Source organism: Tachysurus fulvidraco, chromosome 17 (assembly GCF_022655615.1).
Source record: "Tachysurus fulvidraco isolate hzauxx_2018 chromosome 17, HZAU_PFXX_2.0, whole genome shotgun sequence".
Taxonomy (NCBI): domain Eukaryota; kingdom Metazoa; phylum Chordata; class Actinopteri; order Siluriformes; family Bagridae; genus Tachysurus; species Tachysurus fulvidraco.
Genome location: NC_062534.1, coordinates 11,559,392 through 11,583,906, shown reverse-complemented (window position 1 = coordinate 11,583,906; position 24,515 = coordinate 11,559,392). Strand labels below are relative to the sequence as shown.

The window sequence follows — 24,515 nt, the reverse complement described above, 5'->3', positions numbered from 1 at the left end:
AATGGGTCGACAAAGTTGAATAAAATTTGAATCATGGATTCAGTACGTCTAATATTTAGTTTATTTATTTACTTATTTATTTAGCTGTCATTAACATTCCTGATTTGACTGTTTAAATGCTTTACACTATTTGTTATTGTGTGTTCCTGATTTGCAAAATATATTAAAACTTCTTAGTAACACAGTTTGAGGTCTTATTGCCTTGTTGTGCTTTTATGTAATATTATCGACATGTTATTGACTCTCCAACCTGTGCACACTAATGATCATGTCAGTCCTTGACTGTAATTACTCATTGTGTTTGTGCTATTGGCATACAGAATGTTTTATGAGTACTTGTATTTCTGCAGACTGTGAATGAAGTAACCAATCAGTTTCCAGTTAATCAATTAATTACTATAGAAAGTATAGTGTGGTGCAAATACCTGTTAAAGAGTGTATAAAATAACAGGATAGGCGAAATAATTAAGTAAATTAAGTAAAAAATCAGTGCTTGGCTAAACCAAGGTTGCTTAGGTCTAAACCTCATGTCTCTTGAGAATAAAATCTCTTGATGCTGCTAAGATATATATAAAAGGTTCTCTGCTTCCAAAGAGCCATAAATAGCCTAAACAGTTGTTGCTGTCCTGTAAATATGAGTGGTAAAGTCAGTAAATGGGGATTTGTACTTTAAATTAGGAGGCATTATTATGTCTGGTCGTCCTGTAGGTGGTGGTATCTACAACGGTCAGTGTGGATGGTCATGTTCTGGCCGTCTCTGATAACATGTTTGTACACAACAACTCTAAACATGGCCGCAGGGCTCGCAGACTCGACCCCTCAGAGGGAACCCCCTCATACTTGGAACATGGTGAGTATGTTGGTGTCCTCTTGTTCTTGAGTACCCACAATTGTAGGAACCATCCTGACCTCAGGTAATCAAGATCCCTGCATAGTAATCAAATTACAACTTTTTATTTGCTTATGTGAAGGGAAAATGGGAAAAGATTCCCTTTCACTTATTGAGGCTTAAATGTACATATTTGGATTCCCACCTGAGGCAAGGTAAGTTCAGCAACCCTACCTGCCACTCCAGAAAACAGCACTGCATAAAACAATAAGGTCCCCACAGTCTCTCATCACATGAACTAAAACCAATAAGATGGCCAAGTGTAGTTCATAAATTTAAATGTGTAATGAAACAGAATTAAATTTGATCCTTTAGCAATATCTCAAATTATGATTAGTCTCCTCTGGTGGCATTATTTTTTGTCTGATTTTATGGACAATGTCATTAATTAATTAGAGCTATATTTATGTATAATTTGAATACAGCCCTACTGTACATAAGCTCTATAAGCTTTCTAAGCTCCCGGTGCCCTCTTTTTGCTATCCATTGATTTGTTAGAGAATTCACGTCACTGTTTCTCTGAAAACATTTTGTCACACTGGTTAGATCTGATTAACACCAAGAAGGAGTTTGAGAAGCTGTTTTATCATTATATGAACACCGTTCTTTCTGTTCTGTCTTTTACTGCTTCCTGTATTTTGTTAAACAACTGCTCACAGGCAAATGCAAGATGTGCCTAAAAGTATTCCGCTAAGGTTCCCCTACTGCTTCATGCATGCATAACACATACACAAAGCAGCTACAGGAATACCCAGTTTATAAATGTTATTATCTACAGATTACATACTTAACCAGTCATGGAGGAAGTAAAGTGATTGCTGCATGTGAAGGAAGTTCTCTGAGTGTTCCTACAGACGAAAGTGTTCCAGGCACCACTGTGGAGATGATTATGTTCCCAGTCATGACTGAGCTCATTGTAGATCGGGTTAACAGCAGTGTCTCTTGATTCCCAACTACACATCATTTAGGAATAAAAGTTACAATGAACAGGAATGAATATCAATAAAATAGAGAATGCATATTTGGCAATAAAAGAGTTCTTGATCAAATCTTCACTGTTACAGTCACTCAACTCTTTGGCCTTGGATATTGCAAAGCTTGGAAAAAACTATATTCTCCTCATTGGCCTGTTCACTGATATTGCTAGACACACCAACATCTAGTTGGCAATAGTTTCTGTTGCTTATGATACTGTGAATCGCTGTATGTTTGAACGTAGCACCAGAGAAGAACCTCTAAGAAAACTCTAACTCATGGAGATATTTTGAAATCTGACAAGATCTTTCTGAAACAAAATACATTTTTCATATACTTGATTAGGAACATACAAGAAAAGTATATATTAATTGACTTTCTAAACTAATTGAGTTTCTCTGACAATTAGAGTATGTATACTTTCTGACAAAGGTGCATATTACCCTCTTACAGTATATTTGTCTGGATGCCACAAAAAGTCATCTCTCCACTTGAAGGCTTGTTTTAATTAAGTAAAACCTTTCAAATTTGGTCATGATTCAGAGGTCAAACAATAAACAGTGTGATTTCTCATACTCACACTGCTCAGGCCAGCTTGTGCCGTGCTGCATTGATTTGGAAACGTAATTCTCATTCCCTGCTGGGTGACAAGGCTGCCATCTCAGAGGCGGTCTGTGCAGTGAGGTCTTTAAGCTGGAGGTTGTGAAAACAGGGTGGGACACCAAGAGCCAAAGCCATGGCACATAAAGTGTGGGGAAGGGGGAAAAAGCTGCTGTGGTCAGTTTCAGGCCACAAACTCAGAGGAATAAACACTCTGTGTGACTGTTCAGGATATGTGCACGTGTGTTCAAGTGTGTTAGTGTGCATGTACACGTTCTGTACACAGCGCAGGGGAACAGATGGCGGCAATGGAAGGCAGCAAAGTTTAATCCTATCAGATGGATTCCCAGTACACCATCTGGTTAATCCATGCACAATTTCAGAGCACTGCAAAAGAGTCATCCCAAGCCAAGATTACCATCACAGATTGCTGCATCGTACCTCTTTATCTACCCTAGTTTAGTGCAGCCACCATATTGAATTATGCCATGTAACTGCAATCACCCTGCACATGTGTGTAGCAACAGAGAGCAGAATGTACCAACCCTGAGCACAGTCTAACACTAAAATCTAGAACTAAAATCTAGCAAGCAGCCTGACACACACACACGTCTTGCCTGACTCTGTCATCCACCTCCAAAAATCACCATTTTGTTCTCCTATATGTGTCTTCTTTGCATCATCTTTACTTCACCCATCCCCCAACCTAGAATAGCAGTAATTAGTCAAATAAAGTGCCCTCGGTGTGATGGCAAGCTCAGGATCGTGAGCCAAAGTTCAACATGGTGAAATGAAATTGCGGCTTATTAAGGTGTTGAATTTTGATGGCCTGCTGCTGTTTTGCCAGTGTGTCCCGCAGCGGCTGGCCTTTTGTTCGACTCCTGTACAGACTTGGGATCTCATGACATTTACACGAGTGTCATAAAACAAGCAGTCACACAGGGCCCTCCCTATGTGCATGGGTCAAGGTAATATTTAATAAATATAATCATCCAAATTAGCATTCACAGCCTTTGGGTATGGAGGTCTTCAGGGTCATTACTGTGACGTGATCACTGACAGAATATGAGAAGGAAGGAACTGATTTTTTTTTTTTAAAGACCGTAAGATTCCTTTAATTATCCCCAGACCCAAAACAAAGCATGATTCTGAATATCAGCTTTCAGATATACAGCCCTGTCCTCTCCTGCATTTCACACTCCTTGTCTTCATCTCACATTCCTGTCCACTCCCAACACTCACACCTTTTCTGCACAACTTTTGATTGAAAACAAAACCGTTAACAGTTTACCCAGCAGAGGTTGGTATCATATACTTGATGGAAAGTGATGAGCTCTTTGCGCTTTAACTGTGGTATGTCATTGGTTACATCAGAGCAGGAGTATATAGAAAGCAGCAGGTTAGAGCTTCATGTAGAGTAGTTTTAAATTGATGCTTGGTGAGTGCAGGCCATCTTTCACTCGGAAAATAGTGTCATGAAGCGTATGGGGTTGTTTTAAAAGGACCAGCCTCAGAATAATCATATGTGACTGCCTTAATGATTCTGTCAGTTGTCATTAGGTTGCTGAAGCCTCAGTTTACAAATGGGCCCCATAAATCTGATCCCATAATCAAGAAATGTGTCAATTACTTTGACTTTTGGTATGCTTCACAGGCAGTTCACGGATTTAATGTGTGACATTGGTAATATGAACAATATTTTCCCCTTTTTTATGGTTTGTCATGCAAGTTAAGCAGAGTGTCTGTCATCAGAATGGAGGAGGCTCATGTTTAAATGGTTTTGCTTTGATTCCAATCATTTTATTTTATAAGTCCCTGGTGACAAAATAGTGTCTTGAATCTGACCTACAGTCAGTCCAAGTGAAACCGACATAAATGTTCTTCTTTAATAGTATCTGGTATGTTGTACAGCATCTAAGTGAAGTCCACACTCACTCTCTGTCTTTCTCTTTCTCTCTGTCCCATTGCGAGTGCAGCCACACCCTGCATTAAAGCCATCAGTCCCAGTGAGGGCTGGACCACAGGAGGGGCCACTGTTATTATCATCGGGGACAACTTCTTTGATGGGTTGCAGGTCATATTTGGTACCATGCTGGTCTGGAGTGAGGTCAGTCCTCTTGGCACAATACATTTAATTATTCATAATAATTATTAAACAGCACTTAATGCAAGCCATTGTCCATATTTTCATTAACTGAGTTTCTCTAATTATTATATAATTGCTCACAAATCAGCTGAGACATAATTGGCTTTTAACTTTTACATTTTTATGGGTGCTAAAGTCTCTTTAATACCTCTAATCATTAAGGGGCAAATGTAGCTGGCAGGCCTGTTGCTGTCTATTTATCTAATTCTAAATACATTCTGCTCACATCATGTTACACATTCAATAACAGAAACAGCATTGCATGCAAGAAAGATGAAGGGAAAATAGGAATCAAGAAAAGGCAAGAAAAATAATTCAGCAAATGAAATGCAGTTCAGTGTAATTGTGAGTAACATAGTCTCATTACATTGTGCTTTGTCATCCCCATCAGCAGTGACTTGTGTGTAACCTCATGGCAATGCCTGATAGTGTTCCATATGTTAATTCTAATAAAAAAGACATCAGTTATCAATCTGGTAATGCTCCCAGACACATTACCTCTGTCCTGCTGACTCACCCACTGAGTAGTGTCTTCAGTAAAAAGGATTCATATGGAGGAATGTGATGTGAGAGTGAAAATTATTTCACACCAGAGAATCTCCCTCTGTTTCACTGCACAGGATCTAGAAACACACAGCTGACGCAGTGCTTTCTTTCCTCATATGGCTTGTTTGTTTTATTCTACAGTGGGGTCCAAAAGTTAGAGCTGGAAATAAACTATTTCAAAAAAGAACAATCACAGGTTCAGGTTCAGGTCTGTTATTGTTTATTATATTATCTTTGACTTCACCAGGACTTAATTGATTCTAATTTCAAGAAGCAAAGCAGAAGCATTGATAAGAAGCTTTCTGCATGGAGATGCTAACTTAACATTTGTGGAAGGATCTCCAGTGTCAGTGCTGAGATTAATCTGTTCATATATGTTTTTGGTCACAGGAAATTCCTCAGAGCAGCGGTCTGGTTTCTGTTTAGCATGACAAGCTGATTTCCTTTTTGTGATTCTTGTTGTTATTGTTGGGGGCGTTAAAAAGAAAAATAAACAATAAAGATAAAAATTATATGTACAATGTGTTGTTTTCAAATTCCTGTGTTTTAAGAGGAATAAATTAAATAATTAAATAATTAATAAAACAGAGTGAACTGTTATTGGAAAAATTTCCAGTGGTGTCTAAGTAATAGGTTTTTAGTAGTAAATTATTTAGAAATAATAATGATTTGTTATTTACTGAGTATTATATATTCTTGTCATTGATTCTTTCTTTCTCTAATTTCTTTTTCACAGCTTATCACACCCCATGCCATTCGGGTGCAGACTCCCCCCAGGCACATCCCTGGGGTGGTAGAAGTCACTCTGTCCTATAAATCCAAACAGTTCTGTAAGGGAACACCAGGCAGATTCATCTACACAGGTACTGTACAAAAAAAGTCTCATGAAAGTGCTTAATAAATTGGGAAGAAATATGTGTGTTGTGAATATGTTAAGAGGGTGTTTGTTAATTTGCAACTTGCAATTAAAGTAATTAAAGCTTTAACACCCAGGAGATAAGTATAAAAACTAGATTTCATAAATGCATTTAAAGGGTGCTCAGCTGTGGCCATTGTCCGCTCAGCATGCGTCTATGTCTGTGCCTACGCATTCATGTGTGTGAATGAGAGTGCTCATCGGGTTTATGGCACTAAACTTGGCCTCTCTTCATAGTACATTCCCAAAGCCCATGGCCAAGCATGAAGAGAAGGATTTTGCAACCACAATACTCACAATAGCCTTTTTTTTGTTCCTCTGCTTTTTCAGTAGAGAGTCTGTTATGATTTTTTTTGCAATGATAGAGCAGCACATAGAAAGAATCACCAGTCATAATCCATAGTGATTTGTATTTTCAGAGAACAGACATGGAGGAATTTCTCTTCTGAATTTTCTCTCACTTTGACACTGTTTCATAAAACACGTGACTCTTCTTTTTTCGTCTGGTGCCCATCTCCAGCAGCCCCCTTGGTTTGCAGTGCAGTGTTTGGGGCGTCAGCCTGCCGTTTCTCTCCCCTGGCTCCAATTGGCACCTTGGCCATGCCCAGTTGCCAGTGGGTACTAATCATAGAGGATTGGCTGGACTGCATGGCAGCTGGCAACAGAATTACGTATGGGACATCTGGCGTCTCTAATCAACTTCTGTCAGCCAGAGGAAATGGAGACCTAATTAAATCAATGGTGCACCGATGCTGCCATGCTTGTACGCCACACGACTATGCGGAAATGCAGAGTTGTACCTGAAGAACAGCAGAGAACCACAATGGAGTGGATCAGTAGCTATGCTCATTGTGAGCACCTTTAATTGAATTTCATATACACACTACAAAACAGCTTTGGTTCCATTTTGTTTGTAGGGTTTATATTAAATGTATTATTTTAGAATTCAGTGGCATGTGATGACTTCAGATGATCCAGTTGCATTATGGCACCAACTGCTGTGTTTGCTTATGAACCCAGAGACCACTCTGTTAATGGATTTCTCAAAAGCCTTCTAGATAATGGATGATGTCATTTCAGGGGTCTCAGATTCTTGGCACATGCTGGTCAATACAAGAGTTTGCAGTAAAAAGGAAGCCCATATACGCAAAGTGAAATAATTGAGCCTCACTTATAGTCCAACAAATCTTGACCACCATTTGTCTTTTTATTTGCTTGTAGACTTTTAAGGTTTACTACTGATAAAGAAGGTACAGTATAGTGATTGTGTAAGTAGTTTCTCAACACTTTGCTCTGCAATTAGACATCCAAGGGTTCCATGCAATTACAATATATTATCATTAGAAACAATTAAGCCCTTTCCATTTGGTACATTATGCTTCCTGCATGGCATTCTGCAGATAAGAGGACTGAATCATTCCTCTCCACTCTCTCTCACTCCATCAGCAAAAAATGCATTTCCATGTTTGGTTGCATATTACCTTGTACAAGATTGCCACATTTGAATCATTAGTCGAAAAAGGCTTTCCATCCATTTCCATGCAGTGGGAGGCAGAGTTATAACACTATCTCCCAAAAGGCAAGTGTGCGCTCGGCGCGACCAATAGATTGGAGGTGTTGATGAATCGCTTGTGAGGTTCAGCAAGCAATTCTTCCCTGCTCAGTATGCAGGCCAGTGGGCTGAACAGCACCCATCAAGCCTGATATTAAAAAGACTCTGCTGGATCACATTAGGGGAAGTTCTTTAATTCCCATCCAATGATGAGGGCTATGGAAAGCATTATTCACTGAAACTGAGGAAGAACAAAGGCCCAGACCCAGACGAAAATGGAGCTGGACAAAATGTCTGGTGGAATATTTACTAGGTTTAATTGATTATTTTTTATTTTATTGTACATGAGATTAAAAACACAATGATTCCAGGCAAAATCAATTGTGTGTAACAGTTTAACTAACCATGAGTGTGCTTCTAATCATTCTATTACAAAGGATTTGATGGATAGCTTTTGTCCAGTCTGTTTAGCCACCAGTATTATTTGAGATATAGTGAGTGAATGTTCAGTTTTAATAATAAGGCTCTTTAATTCAATTGACAAATGGTCCTATGCTCCTTGATCAATGGAAACCATTCAAAGTAAATTTGCTGATGTTTGATGTGAAAATTGTCACTATAAAGATATAGTGAAATTGGTTTGCTTTACGGCATAAAGTCGTCAGTGGGCCATTTCACACAAATGTATTTGCCTCACAGCAGCCAACACTCAGGATCAAGAAAAACAAGTCATCCATTTTATGTCCACAGGTTCCTCCTATATGCTTTCCCCTTCCTTAAAGCCATACCTTATTTAGATTGTCGGTTTTTCCAAACAAACACAATCACTGGTTTTATGGAAAAATGGATAAAAATGAGATTGTAAGATATTGATCCCGGTGTGGGGTGGGTTGGGGAAAACAGGCCTCATCTATATAGGGAGAAAAATGAAGCAATAATTCAGGCAGGCATCGAACACTCTGCCACTGAGCCTATTGATTCCCATCCACAGCGTATGAGATCACACCTGAGAGAGAGCTCTGGGGAAAAGAGAGAGAGAGAGAAAAGAGATAACATTACCACCCCGACATTAACAGCTCTGTACAAAGCCCACAAGTGCCTGTTAAAAGGTTCCGCTAAAGACCAATTACCCAGCATGCCTCTCTGTTCTGTCAATCAGGAATACAGCTGGAGCAGGTCTAAGTCTGGTCACCTGACTCAATTCACCACCAACAATTTAGAGCAAGTGGCTAGTCATAAGATCTACACTGTTACAAAGGTTGCATGAAGAAGTAATTTGTTTTGGCCATGGAAATGTCTCTGAAAGTTTTGTTAATTAGTGTGATTTTAATAAAAGATTAATGCTTTGACTAGCCAGTCCTGACAGAGCTATTCAGATTATCTTTTATCTTTAGTTTGAGTATCTCCTCCCCTGCCAATCTACCCCTGCAGACCTTTCGTAATTACTGTGAAATATGAAGCGATCTGGCTGTGCCTTCATGAAATTTCGATGAGCATTGATCTGAGTGATTGCACACAATCCTTCAAACAGTGGTTCTTGTTCATTTATATGTTTATTGTTCATATGTTTCCCCAATTCTAATTCCAAAACCAACCATCATGGACAGTTAATACCTCTGTACCTTTCGTTCAAGGATTTGTCAGGTCAGGTGGCACTAAATTCAATTTGCAGATTATAAAAGCACCAGCACCAGAAAGCACCAGCTTTATATTTTCTTATATTGATTACATTGTGTAAACATAATGAGACAGTATAGTATGGCCAGGATATTCTTTTCTATATTGATTCAGAATATTTGGTTTCAATGTTAGAGTTATTATTTATGACATCACACATAACCTTATTATCCCCCTTCTGACGAGTGAAACCAGAGAAGTGAGACTGATACTGCTATGAAAGCAAGTCTCTGTATATTAGTGAATATCCAGTATCTCCAATATTTGTTATTTTGGTCCACAGTCTGTATAGTGAGCTTTGAGGAATATGTACACTATGTATTTCAAGTTCCTCAGCTGAATGTGTGAAAATAAATAAGGGTACAGACAAAGGATGCTGTTCTCTGGAGCTGTTTGTGGAAAAGTGCAGAGGAATGCAGAGGAACCGGAAATAACTAGACTCCACTAAGAGTGTGGGTTCTCCAGAAGATGTGGACTTTGTTTGGGTTGCATACATATCATATCCTGTTGATATTGCTTGTCAACATTTTTGACCCTTCTAGAACATTGTTGACTGTGTTAATGCAGTGTCTCATCACTATAATGCAGGGTGTGAAAGGACATTAGCGTGGCCAAATAAGGAACTCAGTAATCCTCCTCTTTTCTTTTATCATTCAATACATGCTCAAGCCATTTCTCATCTCTTTCTCTCTCTTTCTCTCTCTTTCCCCCTTTCCTCCCTCTCTCCTCCTCTCAGTAAGATTGCATTATCAGCCTGGCTGGTGAGGAGATTGTACAGAATGTGGAAATCAATAGCAATGAGGGGGAGTAAACATGTGAAGATGTCTGAGAGGGCAGTAGAGTACAGTTTAGAGATCTTCACCATCCATCTATATATCAGCACATTAAAACACCTCCTTTAGTAGTGCTGGTGCCCTGTCTCATTATATTGTCTTAAAGGAGATGTATCTACACTTAGTACCGAGTCTCACACACTTTGGCTCTATCAGCTAACACTTCATTACCTATTCTATCTCAGAGATCTCAGGCTCTACAAATTCCAGGCTAGCTGTTGTCTACAGGTTTTATACACATTTGAAAGGCTAATAAGAAAGGCAAAGCAAACTAGCCATGGCCTTAATAAATATTGCAGCATGTTAGTTTAGGCTTTGATGTGAATTCTACATGCTTTTTTCTAATACAGTAGTAACTTGAGTCCCCTTGTACCATAACCATGTTCAAAATTCAAATCTTGCCCAGTCTCTCAGCCTCTGTCCTTCATCCAGCATTCTACATTTATTTGTCCACTTCTGCTAACCCCTATATAGTGTATAATCTATGCATGGCCTGCCACATTTTGATTCCTAGACCACACTTCCTAATCCTTGACTTGAACCTCTAACAGGCTTAATTACAGGAAGTCTAGTTAGATATGATGTATTATCAGCCTTAGGGTGGCTTTGCATCATTCTGTCACATTTGGCTGTTTTTGTTTTTCTTCCCCTAGACGATAGCTATGCTCTGCTCTCCATCATGGGACCTGGGTTGTTTTAACAGTTTATGTTCGTCTCCTTTTGTAAACACTCAGTCAGTCATGTGGCCGACCAAGCAGCTGTGGGACTAAGTGGTGTCATGATTCATTTCACATTTCTTAATGCTGGAGTTCAATTAGGAAGCTATTCAGATGTGCAATTTGTCATAAAGTCTGAACACTGTTAGGTGTTGCTAGGCACATTTATGGCATTGTACTTAAAGAAGGTTATGACTCAATTTGTATTTTATAGTCCTTCAAACTCAGTATTTCTTGAAGTAAACATAAGCTGCTCTCCTGTAGAGATTTGTTACAAAACTAATGCAGCACTTCACAATCTAGTAAGCTAATGAAGTTGTTGATTATCTGTATCAGGTGTGTTGAATTTGGATTCAGACTCCCGCAGCTATCTAGGAGTAGAAATATAGACACTTGATCTAGGTTGAGAGCCATTTGTTCACTCTACTTTAATACCCATTAAGTGCTAGCTCCCACCTGCTTGGAGCTCTTCCTGCACAGTAATGAGGAGTGATGATCAGGATTCAGACTACACTCCACTGCATGGAATAGCTGCCCTCAGTCTGTCCTTACAGCTGGGGAGGTTGCAGACAGCTGAGTACGCTCCCTCAGGAAATGACCAGAAGGGTGGCAAACAGAAGGGTGGCAGGAGAGTCAAGACAGAGTCACTGCATTCTACACATTCACTCTGTCTTGCAATCTTTTTTTATCAGAGCAATCTAATGCAGGCCAAATAGTCCATGCCACACATTGCCATTAATGCTTCATGTTCTGTTCTGTGCAAGAAACAATCAGCTGGAAAGTCAAAGAAGGCCAGAAGAACATAATATTTTGTTCTGTTTTTCCAGTTACTCAAACATTATTTTATTTAACTTTTCACAATATTCATTTAAAATTGTTGGCCCATCTATTAAGCTGTTATGATATGTAACATCTGCACCCACAGATACACCTCCTTCAATATCTATATAGCCCCCTAATTGCCTCTGTTAAGTGCACATTACCATGTGTTTAAACTAAATGAGAAAACACCAGACTGCTCTGTCATATTGGCAACTATTTATTATTAAGTGCTTCCAATAAGACCCATCAGCAGGGGGCCAAAAAAAAAAGAAAAAATCATTTTCAGAGATTTTTTTTAACAGCTGATGCCCAGACATTGCAGTTTTCTATAGGGTACAGATTTTGTCACTTTACACTTTTCCACAATAACTTGACAACTTGTATGTAGTATATTAAGTGTTTTACATGATTGTTTGATTTCAAATGAAAGGGATTACAAATGGCCCAACACATATATAAAGTTTATAGGGGTGAGTGTGCTTATTAGCTTCACTTACAACATCATTACTTTTCTCACCCATTCCTATATTTTGCCCTTGATTGCATTGGGGATTTTTCACAGATTCGCACTTTCTCTTTTTCTTTCTCTCAATTAAATAAAGGAGCTCCGTGTTTCAGATCTACATCTAGCAGCACAATAGACAAACACACAAGCAAATGTAGCAGACTGAACATGGAGAAAGGCCTATTGTGTCAGTGCAAAAGTAGCTCTCAGTCCAGGAAGGTTAAAAAAACAGTGCATCGAGGCCCGTGTGGTCTGACCAAGCAGGATGTTTGGTTCTATCGCCCAGATCATGTTTCTTTTTAAATATTGCCTTATTGCTGTGTTCTCAGCAAGAGTCCCTTAAGTTATTCCTATATCTATGTGGACTGGAATCTTGTAATGCTGAAGTGTTACCACACCAAAATCACAACATTAACTCGATTATTGGACCTAGAAATATTTTTGCAGATTAACAGTGCTTATGTATTGAACAGGAGTGAGATTTATTAGGAGCATGGCAAAACCCATCATTTATTAACCTGTGTAGAAGAGGATGCAGTAGTTGTTGGAAAACTATGTTTTGTCAGTAACTCCATTCTATGGAACTAATAGGCAGCACATCATACAGTACATGAACAAAACAGTATGGATTTGTTTGAATGTTAGAAACGTATTTACTAACCAAGTACTAGCTATGTAATTGCCTTTCTAACTAAATTAAATTGCAATGATTTAGTTGGAAGTTGAGCAAACCATAGTCATTTTATAATTTGTAATGAGTACTTCAGCAGATGCACTTTGAGTATAAGGTTATAGATTTTATAGAAATCTATTGGAGTATTTATACAAGCAAATGTTTTTATTTATGCTCAGAACAAGCACAAATCTAAACTTAAAATGTGTTACTTCTTTGTGACCATGTAGTTATGTATGGTAAAAAATCATGTTTATGTAGACTATGTATATAAATGTATATAGAACAAATGAATGTACAGGGTAAAAAAAAAAAGTCCAATTGTTTGTAGAGTTTGGCCACAGCAGCACTGAACAATATTTTTTAATTATACTTCAAAAAGAGACCTAGACAACCAGTAAATATATGAATATAAAAAAGAAGGACTGGTAACAGCCAGCTAGTATTAGAATACTTTACACCTACTGTATGACAAGAAGATGAGTTAGAAATGCAGTAGCACATGCTATAATGACAAGTTGCAGTTAGTCATACTGAACATAATCAAAATGTTATAAAAATCCTAAGATTTCATAATGCCTGAAAATCTGTCATAGTAGAGCATCAGCAGAGCCGTGTGTGTTCTGTTATCCTAAACAGCATGTGCACATTTTTACATAACCACCATGGGGGGCTTCATTTGCAAAGGCTGATGTCTGATACAGAATGCTATGTGTGAGCTGCTGCAGAGGGAGCAGAATGAACTGTTAGAAGGTGTGCACATTGATTCCTGAAGTCCTGTTTTATTCATAAAGTTTTGCATGGTAGCCATTGCTGTATTTCTGCTTAGTTATTTGGTACCATTCCTCTTTTGACATTGTATTTACAGTTTTGACGTATTTGAATTCTTCTACATGTTTATTATGTGCAGTAAAAATGTGTAAAAGGCAATCACTGTTTTCAAACAGCACAGCATAAAAGTTAATAGAGGTGGATGTGATATTTTATGTCACACTATTGTTGTGTTTCCTCCTCAGCACTGAATGAGCCCACCATTGACTATGGCTTCCAGCGGTTACAGAAAGTCATCCCCAGACATCCAGGTGATCCTGAACGCTTGCCAAAGGTCAGTTTCAGTGTCTCACTCCTTATGTCATCTAAATTTCAATATTCATCTACATTAACTAACACTGTTTCAAACCTTTCACCTTGATCAGGTTCTTATAAACCTAGTTGCAAGGCCTGTGAGTGTCCATAATGTTCAGACAATAACGTCTTTGTTCCATCTATCTACCTTTTTCTAACCTTTAATGCTTCTTAATTAGCTACTTATATGATTCTAACATCATGTAACATTTTCCATCAAAATATACTCAAGTGAGGCCAGATTGATACAACTGGAGCAATCCGGCCATAGCAAAAAAAAAGGGGGGGGCCTGTTTACTTCTTTGTGCATTCTCATGCCACTTAAAGAGATGTTAATGAATCCTTTGGGAGTGATAAATAAACAGTACTTTATCTTCTACACGTTCTATACCCCTGAGCCCTGTGTGAGCTGCAGCACTTAATAGACTAAAAAAAGAGTAATTATTGCTGGCTGGTCATGCTCCTTTGCAGTCAGTCCAGGTTTGACCTTGTACTGTTATATAAGTCCTCCCTATATTAGGAGTGGGTTATTGGTATTCATTGTCCCAGAGCCACTGCATCCATTATACCTGTAATGTGACTGAGGTCAGAGCACAGTACATCTATCCAAAGCCCTGGTTTAGGATGGAACTTAATTTCACTTGGTTCAGACAATACAGTGCATGGAAAGTAGACAGAAAATTCTCAGTGGACACTTAGGAAGAGATTTCAATTAGAAATGAAATAATTTCTGCTGTTTAATAGTGAAGTAAATTATCTTTTACTGTGTTCTATCCTCACCCATGTTACAGAATTTTAAGTTAAATGTTATGTTACATTACGTTATGTCTGATAGTTTGTGGAGATCAAAACACCAGTGCTCTTCTCTCCCCTTACATCCCAATCTCATTTGTCATTTCCCCAGCTGGCTTAGAGAGGACAGACATACAAGCCAATGTTAGTGTGGCTAAATAGGGCTGTTGCGTTTGATCTTTATCCCTAATTCACCACATGGAAATTGTCAGCATATCTTCCACACACACACACATACACAAACACATACACACACTCATCCATAAACACCCATACCACCACCTTTTCAACTTACTGACACCTCAGAATAGAAGACATTCAAGTTGAAACCTTTTACTGAGGCTAAATTCATTTCTATGTTTAATCTAAGAAAGGAGTCATGATCATTCTTTCTGTCTGTCATGTTTGCAGCAGTCTGGTTCATTTCTTACAGACTGACACACTTTGCTGTCCACGTATGAACTGTGTGGTTTTAACCTTGGCTTAGCCTGGGCTCATTTCACTGGGCCAGTGATGAATTTGAATGTATTAGTCGGTTCCAAGGTGGGGTGAGCCATCACACCTTTCCCACTGTGTTCATCAAGAGGGGAGCGGGTCAGAAAAACTGCCTTTGCTCCTCCCTGGAGAACCGTCTTAACGGCATGCCATATTTTTAACAGACTCCCTTGCAGTTCTAATGAATATGGTTGGACAGCCACCAAGCAATGAGCAGCTGTGCACCTGCAGCACAGGCACATGAGAATGAGATGAGTAGGAAAAAAATACTCAACTGCCTTCCACTGCTCGACCACTATTAAGTCAGGTGTTGGGGAAGTCCCAGAGGATGCAGTTTTCTATGTTAGCTTGATTATATATATATATATATATATATATATATATATATATATATATATATATATATATATATATATATATATATATATATACCATGTGTGTCACCAGAAGCACCTTTATGTAAGAGCACAAGAGACGTTTGTGCATGTTTAGTTAAGCATTTTTTTTTAATTATTATTATTCACTAAAAGAAAGTATTGCTATATAACAGATGATTTAGTTGGAGTTCTGGCTCTTTATAAGCTTTCACATAAAGGAAGAGAGAAAGCAGGTTGGATGGTGGGGGATAAGGAGGATGGGGAGGCAAAGACAGAAAAAGGGTCACCAAGGGAGAGCAGCATGGAGAGAAAGAAAGGGATCCGGGTGATCCATCATGGTGAAGTCAGCTGTCCTGGGCTGCCTTCACCTGGGTCATGCGATCGAAGCCACTGCCGCCCACACTTTATTATTGCTCAGCCAACAGTAATTGAGTCACCACAAGGGGGAAGAAGGAGCTGGAGTAGGAAAGAGAGCAAGTGGAGAGAGAGGGAGAAAAGAATTGACTAGCTAGCATACAGGGAAGCTAAATGAGAAATCATTTCTCTGCATGACTCTACATGTCTGGTAAATTGTGGTGACAGGGTTGATGTGTGCAGATGGATTTTACCCTCAATTTCTCTGAGTAGTGGAGGTTTTAATCCTCTACTTCTGTCTATGTCTCTCTCCCGTGTTCTCACTCAGTTTGTCCTCTGCTCCCTCTAACACTCCCAGCCAGATATTAACAGCGTCGGCCGCTGGGCCCGGCTGCTCATTTCTGCACTATCGATTTTGCCCTTTATTGAGGTAATAACAGTTTGTTGACGGCACTTCTCTCAACCGCTGGACTAAATCACAGGTGAGGGGCAAGCAGGGAACAAGGCAGTCTAACTTGTCTCCCTCAATACTTTAGCAAATCCATGGACATGTTAGGCAAGCCCTTAAAAACACAGGTACAAGTCAGCTCACCTTTAGTATTGCTTTTGTTCTACACATTTCTCACACAAGATGTGAGCTTAAGAAATCAGTTTTAATAAGTAGCATAGCACAATAACATGAGCACATTCAGATAGCTGAATTGTTTGACTTAAAAGCACTGTTGTACGTCGCTCTTGATAAGGGCGTCTGCCAATTGCTGTAAATGTAAATGTAATTTAATAAAAGTAGTAGTGTGATTAAGAATTGTGTGCACATTAAAAATAAAGAAAGAGAGACAGTCATTTAAATGAGCAGCTCAGTGACCCTAATTGCTCAGTGAGCATTCGTGTCTGGATCTAGAGACACAGCTCCGGTCGATGAGTTTGGCTGGGGTCCAGTGTGGCCAGTCTGTGGATCGTTCTTTCCCTCCCTCTCTGCAGTCAGTGTTTGTTCCTCCTATTTTCCCTGTCACTTCACATCCACCTGATCCCCTCTTGGCCACCTATGAAGGGCCTAGGATTTAATCTGTGCTCTGATGAAACAGTCCACACCACTGGGGAACAGGGAGCAGTGCTTTCCTTCATCGTGCTTCAGTGGTGATTAAGACAAATACTGCACTGGGTCTGAATGGGCATGCTTATATTATTGCAAACCAGCTGACTATTAATAAATGTGTAGATCCTCATATGCAAGTGCCATTTAATAAAGGTCTAAAATTATGCAATCTGCATGTCTGCAATTATGTTACGGTTTGAGAGAGCAGATGCATTTCTGAATGTTTGGTGGATACAGTCGTCACTGACTTGCTGTTCAGATGCAGGCCGGCAGTTTGCTATTGACTTTCAAAAAGTAACCTTTCAAGTCTGTTGAGACAAAATATGAATTATGCAAGAGAGCTGTATAGTTAAAGAGGAAAGGGACTGATATGTGTGATGGACAGAATCTGACAGGTTGAAGACAAGAGAAAGGAGAGAATAGGCCAGGAGTATTTTAGAAGGGATGTAAATGCTCTGCAATTACTTTCTAGAGCATTTTTCCCCATTGACCCCCCAGTGTTTTGGGGGTTTATTTTTGGTACTCTGCTTTCCTCCCCAAATCCAAAGACAGGCTTTGTTGGCCGCATGGTATTAGTAAATTGTCTGTGGTATGTTTGTGTGTGTGTGTGTGTGTGTGTGTGTGTGTGTGTGTGTGTGTGTGTGTGTGTGTGTGTGTGTGTGTGTGTGTGTGTGTGTGTGTGTGTGTGTGTGTGTGTGTGTGTGTGTGTGTGTGTGTGTGTGTGTGTGTGTGTGTTTGTGTGTCTCCTGAGAATGGGTCTCCCATAAGTCCCCTGGGATAAGCTCCAAGCTACCCCAGATCCTGATTCAGAAAATGGATGGATGTAACTCTAGAAAAGTGTATAGAAAAGTCTATATCACATAGCGGCCAGACTGGGTTAAAGCACCCTACTATAAATAAACCTTTATAAAATCACTGTCTTTCCTTATCTAGTTATGCTGCATATTAACTTTTACTTTAAAATGGATTTATTAAAGTTTTTTTTTTTTAATGGGTAGAAGGATCAGCTGCACAAAATCACTTTTTTAACCTTCAGAAGTTGTGGCAAATGATTGACATTTCTTTTTTTTTGTAACTAAGAATTATGCCACAAAATATACTCTTCCTATTTGATTATTTGATTCCTATCTTCCTATCATGATTCAGGACAATTTAAAACAGTAAATCCCATAATAGCATGACTGGAGTTTAAGCTACACTGACATTAAGGGACTTTTATAAGTTTCATTCTTTTTGTTTGTCAAATATAAAACTATACATGATTCTATAAGTACATATAGAATGCACTGTACTCTACCACATATTTTTATCATGTGAATAGTAATGACTAAAAGAAACTGAAAGTCTGTTCTTAGTCACTCACTTATTCATCAGAAGGTTGATATAACACAATGCTTTGGTCAAGGTTTCAGAATTGCCTTTATATTCCCAACCAAACAGAATCTGTGTCCATATCAACCTTTTGTCCACATGTTATGTTTCTGAATGCTGCCAAAATAAAAGTGGTATTTGAATATTTGCATATTTTTTACAGTTGACATTTGAAGGGTTTGTGTTAATTACTTATAAGGTTCGTTTGTATGTACCTATTGTAATTTATCCACTAGAACCTGATTTTAATGCTTTTGCTTAAACAGAACAGCGGAAAATGGTAAAATTGCAAGTGCTGGATACAGGCCTGTGTCCCTTGTAAAACTACAGATGGTGATGCGTTAGTATTCCTGATACGATCTGGTCATTATTTCATCTTTTCAGCAATACTTTCTATGTTGGGCATATATCTTATTACCAGCCATCATCATTTTACACAAAGGAACAGATTTAATGTCCAGAGCTCAGTAATGTGTAGGTTGGCCTCAGTGCCAAGGCTGAATCTCATCTCATGCATTACCAAAACACAGCGCCTGAGGGTTGTTTACCTACTATACTCTGTGTGTATGTGTACACAGTAGCTTACATGGTATAGACACAAGAGAAAAAAAATTCAGTCATAGTTCTGGATTGAAGTTTGTGGGTGCTTCTTGCTTCAGCATGGCTAGACAGATGAGGGTAGAGCAGGAAGTAGCGCATCATCAGGATAACGATGGCTCTGACTGATAGGCAGGCGCGCAGACACGCAGATCTAGGATCAGGTTTCTTTCCTGTTTACCGCTCTCGGCTCTCAACTCTCAGCCCTTACTGGAAACCCTTCTGCTCACCCAGGAAATGGGCTCTGCTTCCAGACACAGGGCCACCACATACAGCCCACGGTTAATAGCATTTATTTGTTTATCTGGACCAACTTTTGGCTTCTTCCTTATTGGATTTGGACTCTCAACAGATCCCCTCACCCAATATTGTAATGATGGAAAATGGATACTATCCCGTTATAAGTCAGTGAGAAAGGGAGATGGTAAAAGGAGAGGAGATAGGTACATACTGTAGAAAGTAGGATGGATAGCACAGTCTGGATGCAGCAGGGGATCCAGCTGTGGCTTAATGTTTCCCATCCCTTATGTTCTTCTCCTTTCTCGGGAAAGCACTGCCACAGAGAATCTAGAGAGAAAAGCAGGCGACCAAGGCGGGCATCCATACAAAAGCAGCACTTTAGGCCTCCCCAGGCCCCCTGTGCCTCCTTCAATCACCGGGGCCAGACTTCCCCCCACCCAAGCATCCCTAACGAGGGGTTAACGCAGTGCCAGCACACCCATTATTGAGTGAATTTAGCACCTCGGACAGCGCACTAAAAATCTTTATTGCTTCGCTGACCCCCTCGTCATGATCGTGCCTGCATGTTGTGGGGGTGGCAGCAGAGACGGGCTCTGATTGAAAGGCAATATGTCAGCTAGCGGGCGGGCACACATGCTCGGGGGCTTGTTCACAGCGAGGGTTACACACTGAGGGTGAGAGCAATTTTCTGGTTGTCGCGCCCCAAGCACATTTCCTCAGCCCCGGCACATTAACTTTTAAAAAGGGTTCCACGGGAGCTCCAGGCGCCTACTTCGACTATGAGAAAAAAAATGAAGAGGAGAGAGAGAGAGATGGAAGGGACCGGGAGAGAGGAGAAAGAAAATGAATACAGAGTAAAGAACACAGTAAATAAATGTTTAATGTGTGGGAAGGTATGGTAATAAATAGGCTTCTGGTTGAGGAGCTGAGACTCAATTACCTACAAGAGAAGGGTGTTATATGCACACATCCATCCCCTCGCAGCCAAGAGGGCATTTATTTACCTCTACAAGCATGCATTCATCTGTTTCACTGTGTATTTGTATACATGTATTATACATATAATAGAGTATATTAGTATTGGATGAAGAATGGAGGCTGCTCTACAGTAAGTGTGTTATGAGGTGGAGTGTATTGAATGGATGACTCGTGCTCAGGGGACACACAGAGGTGGGGACATGAGTATAGCAGTGCAGTTGGAAAATATATAACCAACGTAATGTGACATACAAAGAATCTTATACAATGTTTGTTAATATAGAGGGTCTTATATATTAATGTGTATATTATACCTTCTTTTTGTTTTACAGGCAACAGAGTATCGGCCTTTGTGTCACACAGCCTAATCTCTAACTTAGGTTCTGAACTTAAAAATGTACCATTTCCTATTGAATTGCCCTCCACTGTCTTTAGTTTTATATGTATTTATAGCTACTAGAGAATATTTAGTATCATTTCTTTAGTTTTTAGCTAGTGAAACAAGGGTGAGAGTACAGTAAAGAAGCAGTCACTACTCACTATAACATTACAACTGTTCTCTCATCAATAGGAAGTGATTCTCAAGAGAGCAGCAGACCTTGTAGAAGCCCTGTATGGGATGCCTCACAATAATCAGGTGAGTAGCCACCTCCAAGGGACTCATATTCTTATCAGATAAGAACAAAAAAGCAGGACAAAATACAAAATTCAGCCATCTTAAAACATGATGTACTTTTATACTCATGCTGAATTCAGAGGAAAGATAAAAGTTATAAGAGTTATCAGGCCACACTGTACTTCTTTGTTACGCCACCAAAAAGTCAGTCCTTGAGTATACATCAACATAACTCTTTGAAACTTCTCTATAGACGGTTGAAAGAGCTCGAGGGGCCTCCGCCTTGCAGAGGAGCAGTTGGAAACTCCTGCAAGGCAGGTCATCGATTGCAGGGTTGAGTGCTGAAAGTGCACGGCTGCTGAATTATTTAGATAGTGAATGGGGGTCTGCCTCTGGTCATGTCTGCCTCGGAGGAACCTTTTTCCTATACACCTCACCTTTCCCACAAATCCTCAGCCCTTGTCATTTACAATACAAATATTCTCATAAGGACTCAATTGTCTGGGTAAATTGTGAGAGCTGTATGCTCTGTGAAGCATGTCAGATCCCCTGCTGTTTATTTGTAGTGTTTTGTGCTCATCTGACCAATGAACATAGCTTTTTAGATCGTGAGGTGTCGCAGAAGATGTCTGATAAATCTATTACTCATAATCTATTTCAGCCTATCCCACATGATGGTCTGTGCATGAAGTCCCACAGAAGTGCAGTTTAAACTACACATTATAGCTTGGGCCTTATATTAGGCTTGCTTTGCAGTATCATATATTTTATATCAACTTGTTCCTTTTTAGTTTAATTTTGATGTGAGTGTTTGTGATCATCTCTGATATGACATTGTGCTCATGACAGGAAATCATTCTGAAGAGAGCAGCTGACATAGCTGAGGCACTCTACAACGTACCACGCACCCATAACCAGCTTTCCGGTCTGGCAAACAGCTCTGTGCACACTGGCATGATGGGTGTCAACTCTTTCCATGGCCAGCTTGCTGTCAACGTCTCTGAATCGACACAGGGAGCCAATCAGGGTAAGAGGAGCCACCTACAGTCTTCTCTCTATTTACCAGCCAAAGAAAGATTTGAGACAGAAACATGCTTGGGAACTTTAAGCTGTATGTAACCAGAAGGAAAAGCGAGCTTTGTGCTCTGCTCTCAAATTTTGTCGGCTCCCTTTGCTCCCTCCATGACAGTGAGTGATTTGTGTTAAGTCAGCGGTAATCTATCAGGCGTAGGATGAAAGCGTTGCGAGCAGAGTCACGATGTGTGCTGCCTTTTGTAGCAGACAGCGGGGGACTCCTGGAGCAAGAACTTCCTGCTGCTTTCACCCATGTCAGTGTATAATGTATTGATGTATATTTATAGTCCATGTCCCCCTTTTCCTCCTAACCTCCTCCTACACTCCATACACGATTTTTATTGGTCTTGACCTTTTTATTGACAGAATTGGGGAAATATAGACTCTGAAAAATTATACAGCGGTGTTAGGAGGACACAGGGCTCTGTGACAGGGCAAATTCATAGGAATTTATAAGAATCTAGGTTTTGTCCACATGGAGATTGTATACATATATGTGTGTTTGTGTGTGTGTGTATATATATATATTCTATAATCATTTAACATACTGTATTTTTGTGTGTGTGTGTGTCAGGTTTCAGTCGGAACACAAGTAGTGTGTCTCCTCATGGTTATGTGCCCAGCACAACGCCCCAGCAGAGCAGCTACAGCACCGTGAGCACAAGTATGAATGGATACGGTAACAGTGGCATGACCACGCTAGGCGGATCACCCAACTTCCTAAATGGCTCAGCCGCCAATTCCCCTTATGCCAGTGAGTAAACCTCATTTCTCTTTTATCTTATCCATTTTCAAAACCATCTGCAAGCCCATTCCTATATGCAGTATGTACACAATGTTCAGATTGCTTTGATCACTGATTCTCAAGCCAAAGAACTGATCAGAATATCGTATTTCTGTAGCTGTGGTTATACACAGGACATTTCTGGTGTGTGTAATAGAAACCTTTGTTATTGTGTTACTGAAGGCCACTTAACCAAGCTCAACGACAGGACATTAACTATGAAGCCTTTTACATTGTGGTGTGAAACAAACAGTAATGCTCTAACGGTGAAATCCTCAGACCCATTAGACACAGCTGTGATAAAGCAAGAGGTAAAGCTATTACTCTGTGCATGCGTCTATAAGAGCAGAGATAAATGTACACTCTTTCTTTTCTGGAGCACACTCAACCGTAATGTCCAGTCATTCGTATAACACCAATCTTCTACCTTGGCTTCTAAATTAAAGAGTCTTAATTAAATCAATAAACTAATTGTAGGAGAAGCAATTCAATTTAGAGGCTTTGATTCGGACATGTTAACTAGTATTTTAACAGGCTCGGCGACTCTGCACAGATACTTTCAATCAATGTTGGAGGGCAGACTTCAGAGGCTCCAATTTTCATTAATTGATTAGTAGGGCCTTCATAAACGGATTATGACATTATCAAGAGACTTTACTTGGAAAAGGGTCATAAAATTTTAAGGGTAGTATTGTAACAACTATAAAAGAAGATCATTTCAGAGGCAGTTGAAGTAAACCTGAAATTGTAAAAGCATTGAAGGAGAAAATGCTTTTAGTGTATTATAAGCAGGAGGAGCAAATAGTGATGGGCCAGAGGATATGCCAGGATTATATGCCATGTCTATTTAAGTCCTTTGATCTTCAAAGTTGGTGTTTTTTCACTACTAATTGTCCAATGAGGAAATACATTAAACAAATTAAACCTAGTAATAACTAGATGTATGTAACAGTTATATTTAATGATTCAGGGCAATGTGCTTATTTTCCTGGACATGACACCAGTCTTCATGCCACCCTGTTTGAATGATATGGAGGCATGTTCTTACCCATCTACTCATCTGTTTCCTCTATACCTCCTTCACTTATCCCCTCAGTCGTGCCCTCCAGTCCCACTATGGCCTCCTCCACCAGCCTACCCTCCAACTGTAGCAGCTCCTCAGGCATATTCTCTTTCTCGCCGGCCAACATGGTGTCAGCTGTTAAACAGAAGAGTGCTTTTGCCCCAGTGGTGCGTCCCCAGGCATCGCCACCTCCCACCTGCACCAGTGCCAACGGCAATGGTCTCCAAGGTGAGGGAGTGCCAGGCTCTGCAAAATACACAGCTTAATGTAAAAATGTAGATTGAAGCTTTGCATATAGACTCTTTAATAATTACATCATATGCTCGATTCATATTTTTTATAAAATAAACTGAAATTCAAATTTAAAAAACAAATGTAAACATTATTATTATTATTATTATTATTATTATTATTATTATTATTATTATTATTATTACAAATAAAATGGTTATATGTTATAAAATGAAATGTGTGTTAATATGGTGTAGCTAATATTTCATGGCATTAAATAGCAGATATATTTTTACCTATAATCATTTCCCTTTCAACTCTGATTGTACAACATTTGTATAACCTGCTGTGTAACTTGTGTATGTACTACATTAGTATTGTTCTGTACTAACCTTCTGATCTGTGGCTCTTGTATTTAATCTCTCTCTCTCTCTCTCTCTCTCTCTCTCTCTCTCTCTCTCTCTCTCTCTCT

The 24,515-nt window shown here is 39.5% G+C and overlaps 1 protein-coding gene across 3 annotated transcripts in view; it reads left to right on the top strand.

Annotated features, from left to right (window-relative positions):
• ebf1a (EBF transcription factor 1a) overlaps window positions 1-24,515 on the top strand; it is a 101,974-nt gene that overhangs the window by 70,947 nt on the left and 6,512 nt on the right. For all 3 annotated transcript variants that reach the window (XM_027135639.2, XM_027135640.2, XM_027135638.2), the window contains exons 8-15: window positions 709-850; window positions 4,441-4,571; window positions 5,893-6,019; window positions 13,867-13,955; window positions 20,847-20,912; window positions 21,741-21,918; window positions 22,540-22,719; window positions 23,846-24,040. In XM_027135639.2, coding sequence (XP_026991440.1) covers window positions 709-850; window positions 4,441-4,571; window positions 5,893-6,019; window positions 13,867-13,955; window positions 20,847-20,912; window positions 21,741-21,918; window positions 22,540-22,719; window positions 23,846-24,040 — 1,108 coding nt within the window. The remainder of the gene's footprint in view (window positions 1-708; window positions 851-4,440; window positions 4,572-5,892; window positions 6,020-13,866; window positions 13,956-20,846; window positions 20,913-21,740; window positions 21,919-22,539; window positions 22,720-23,845; window positions 24,041-24,515) is intronic.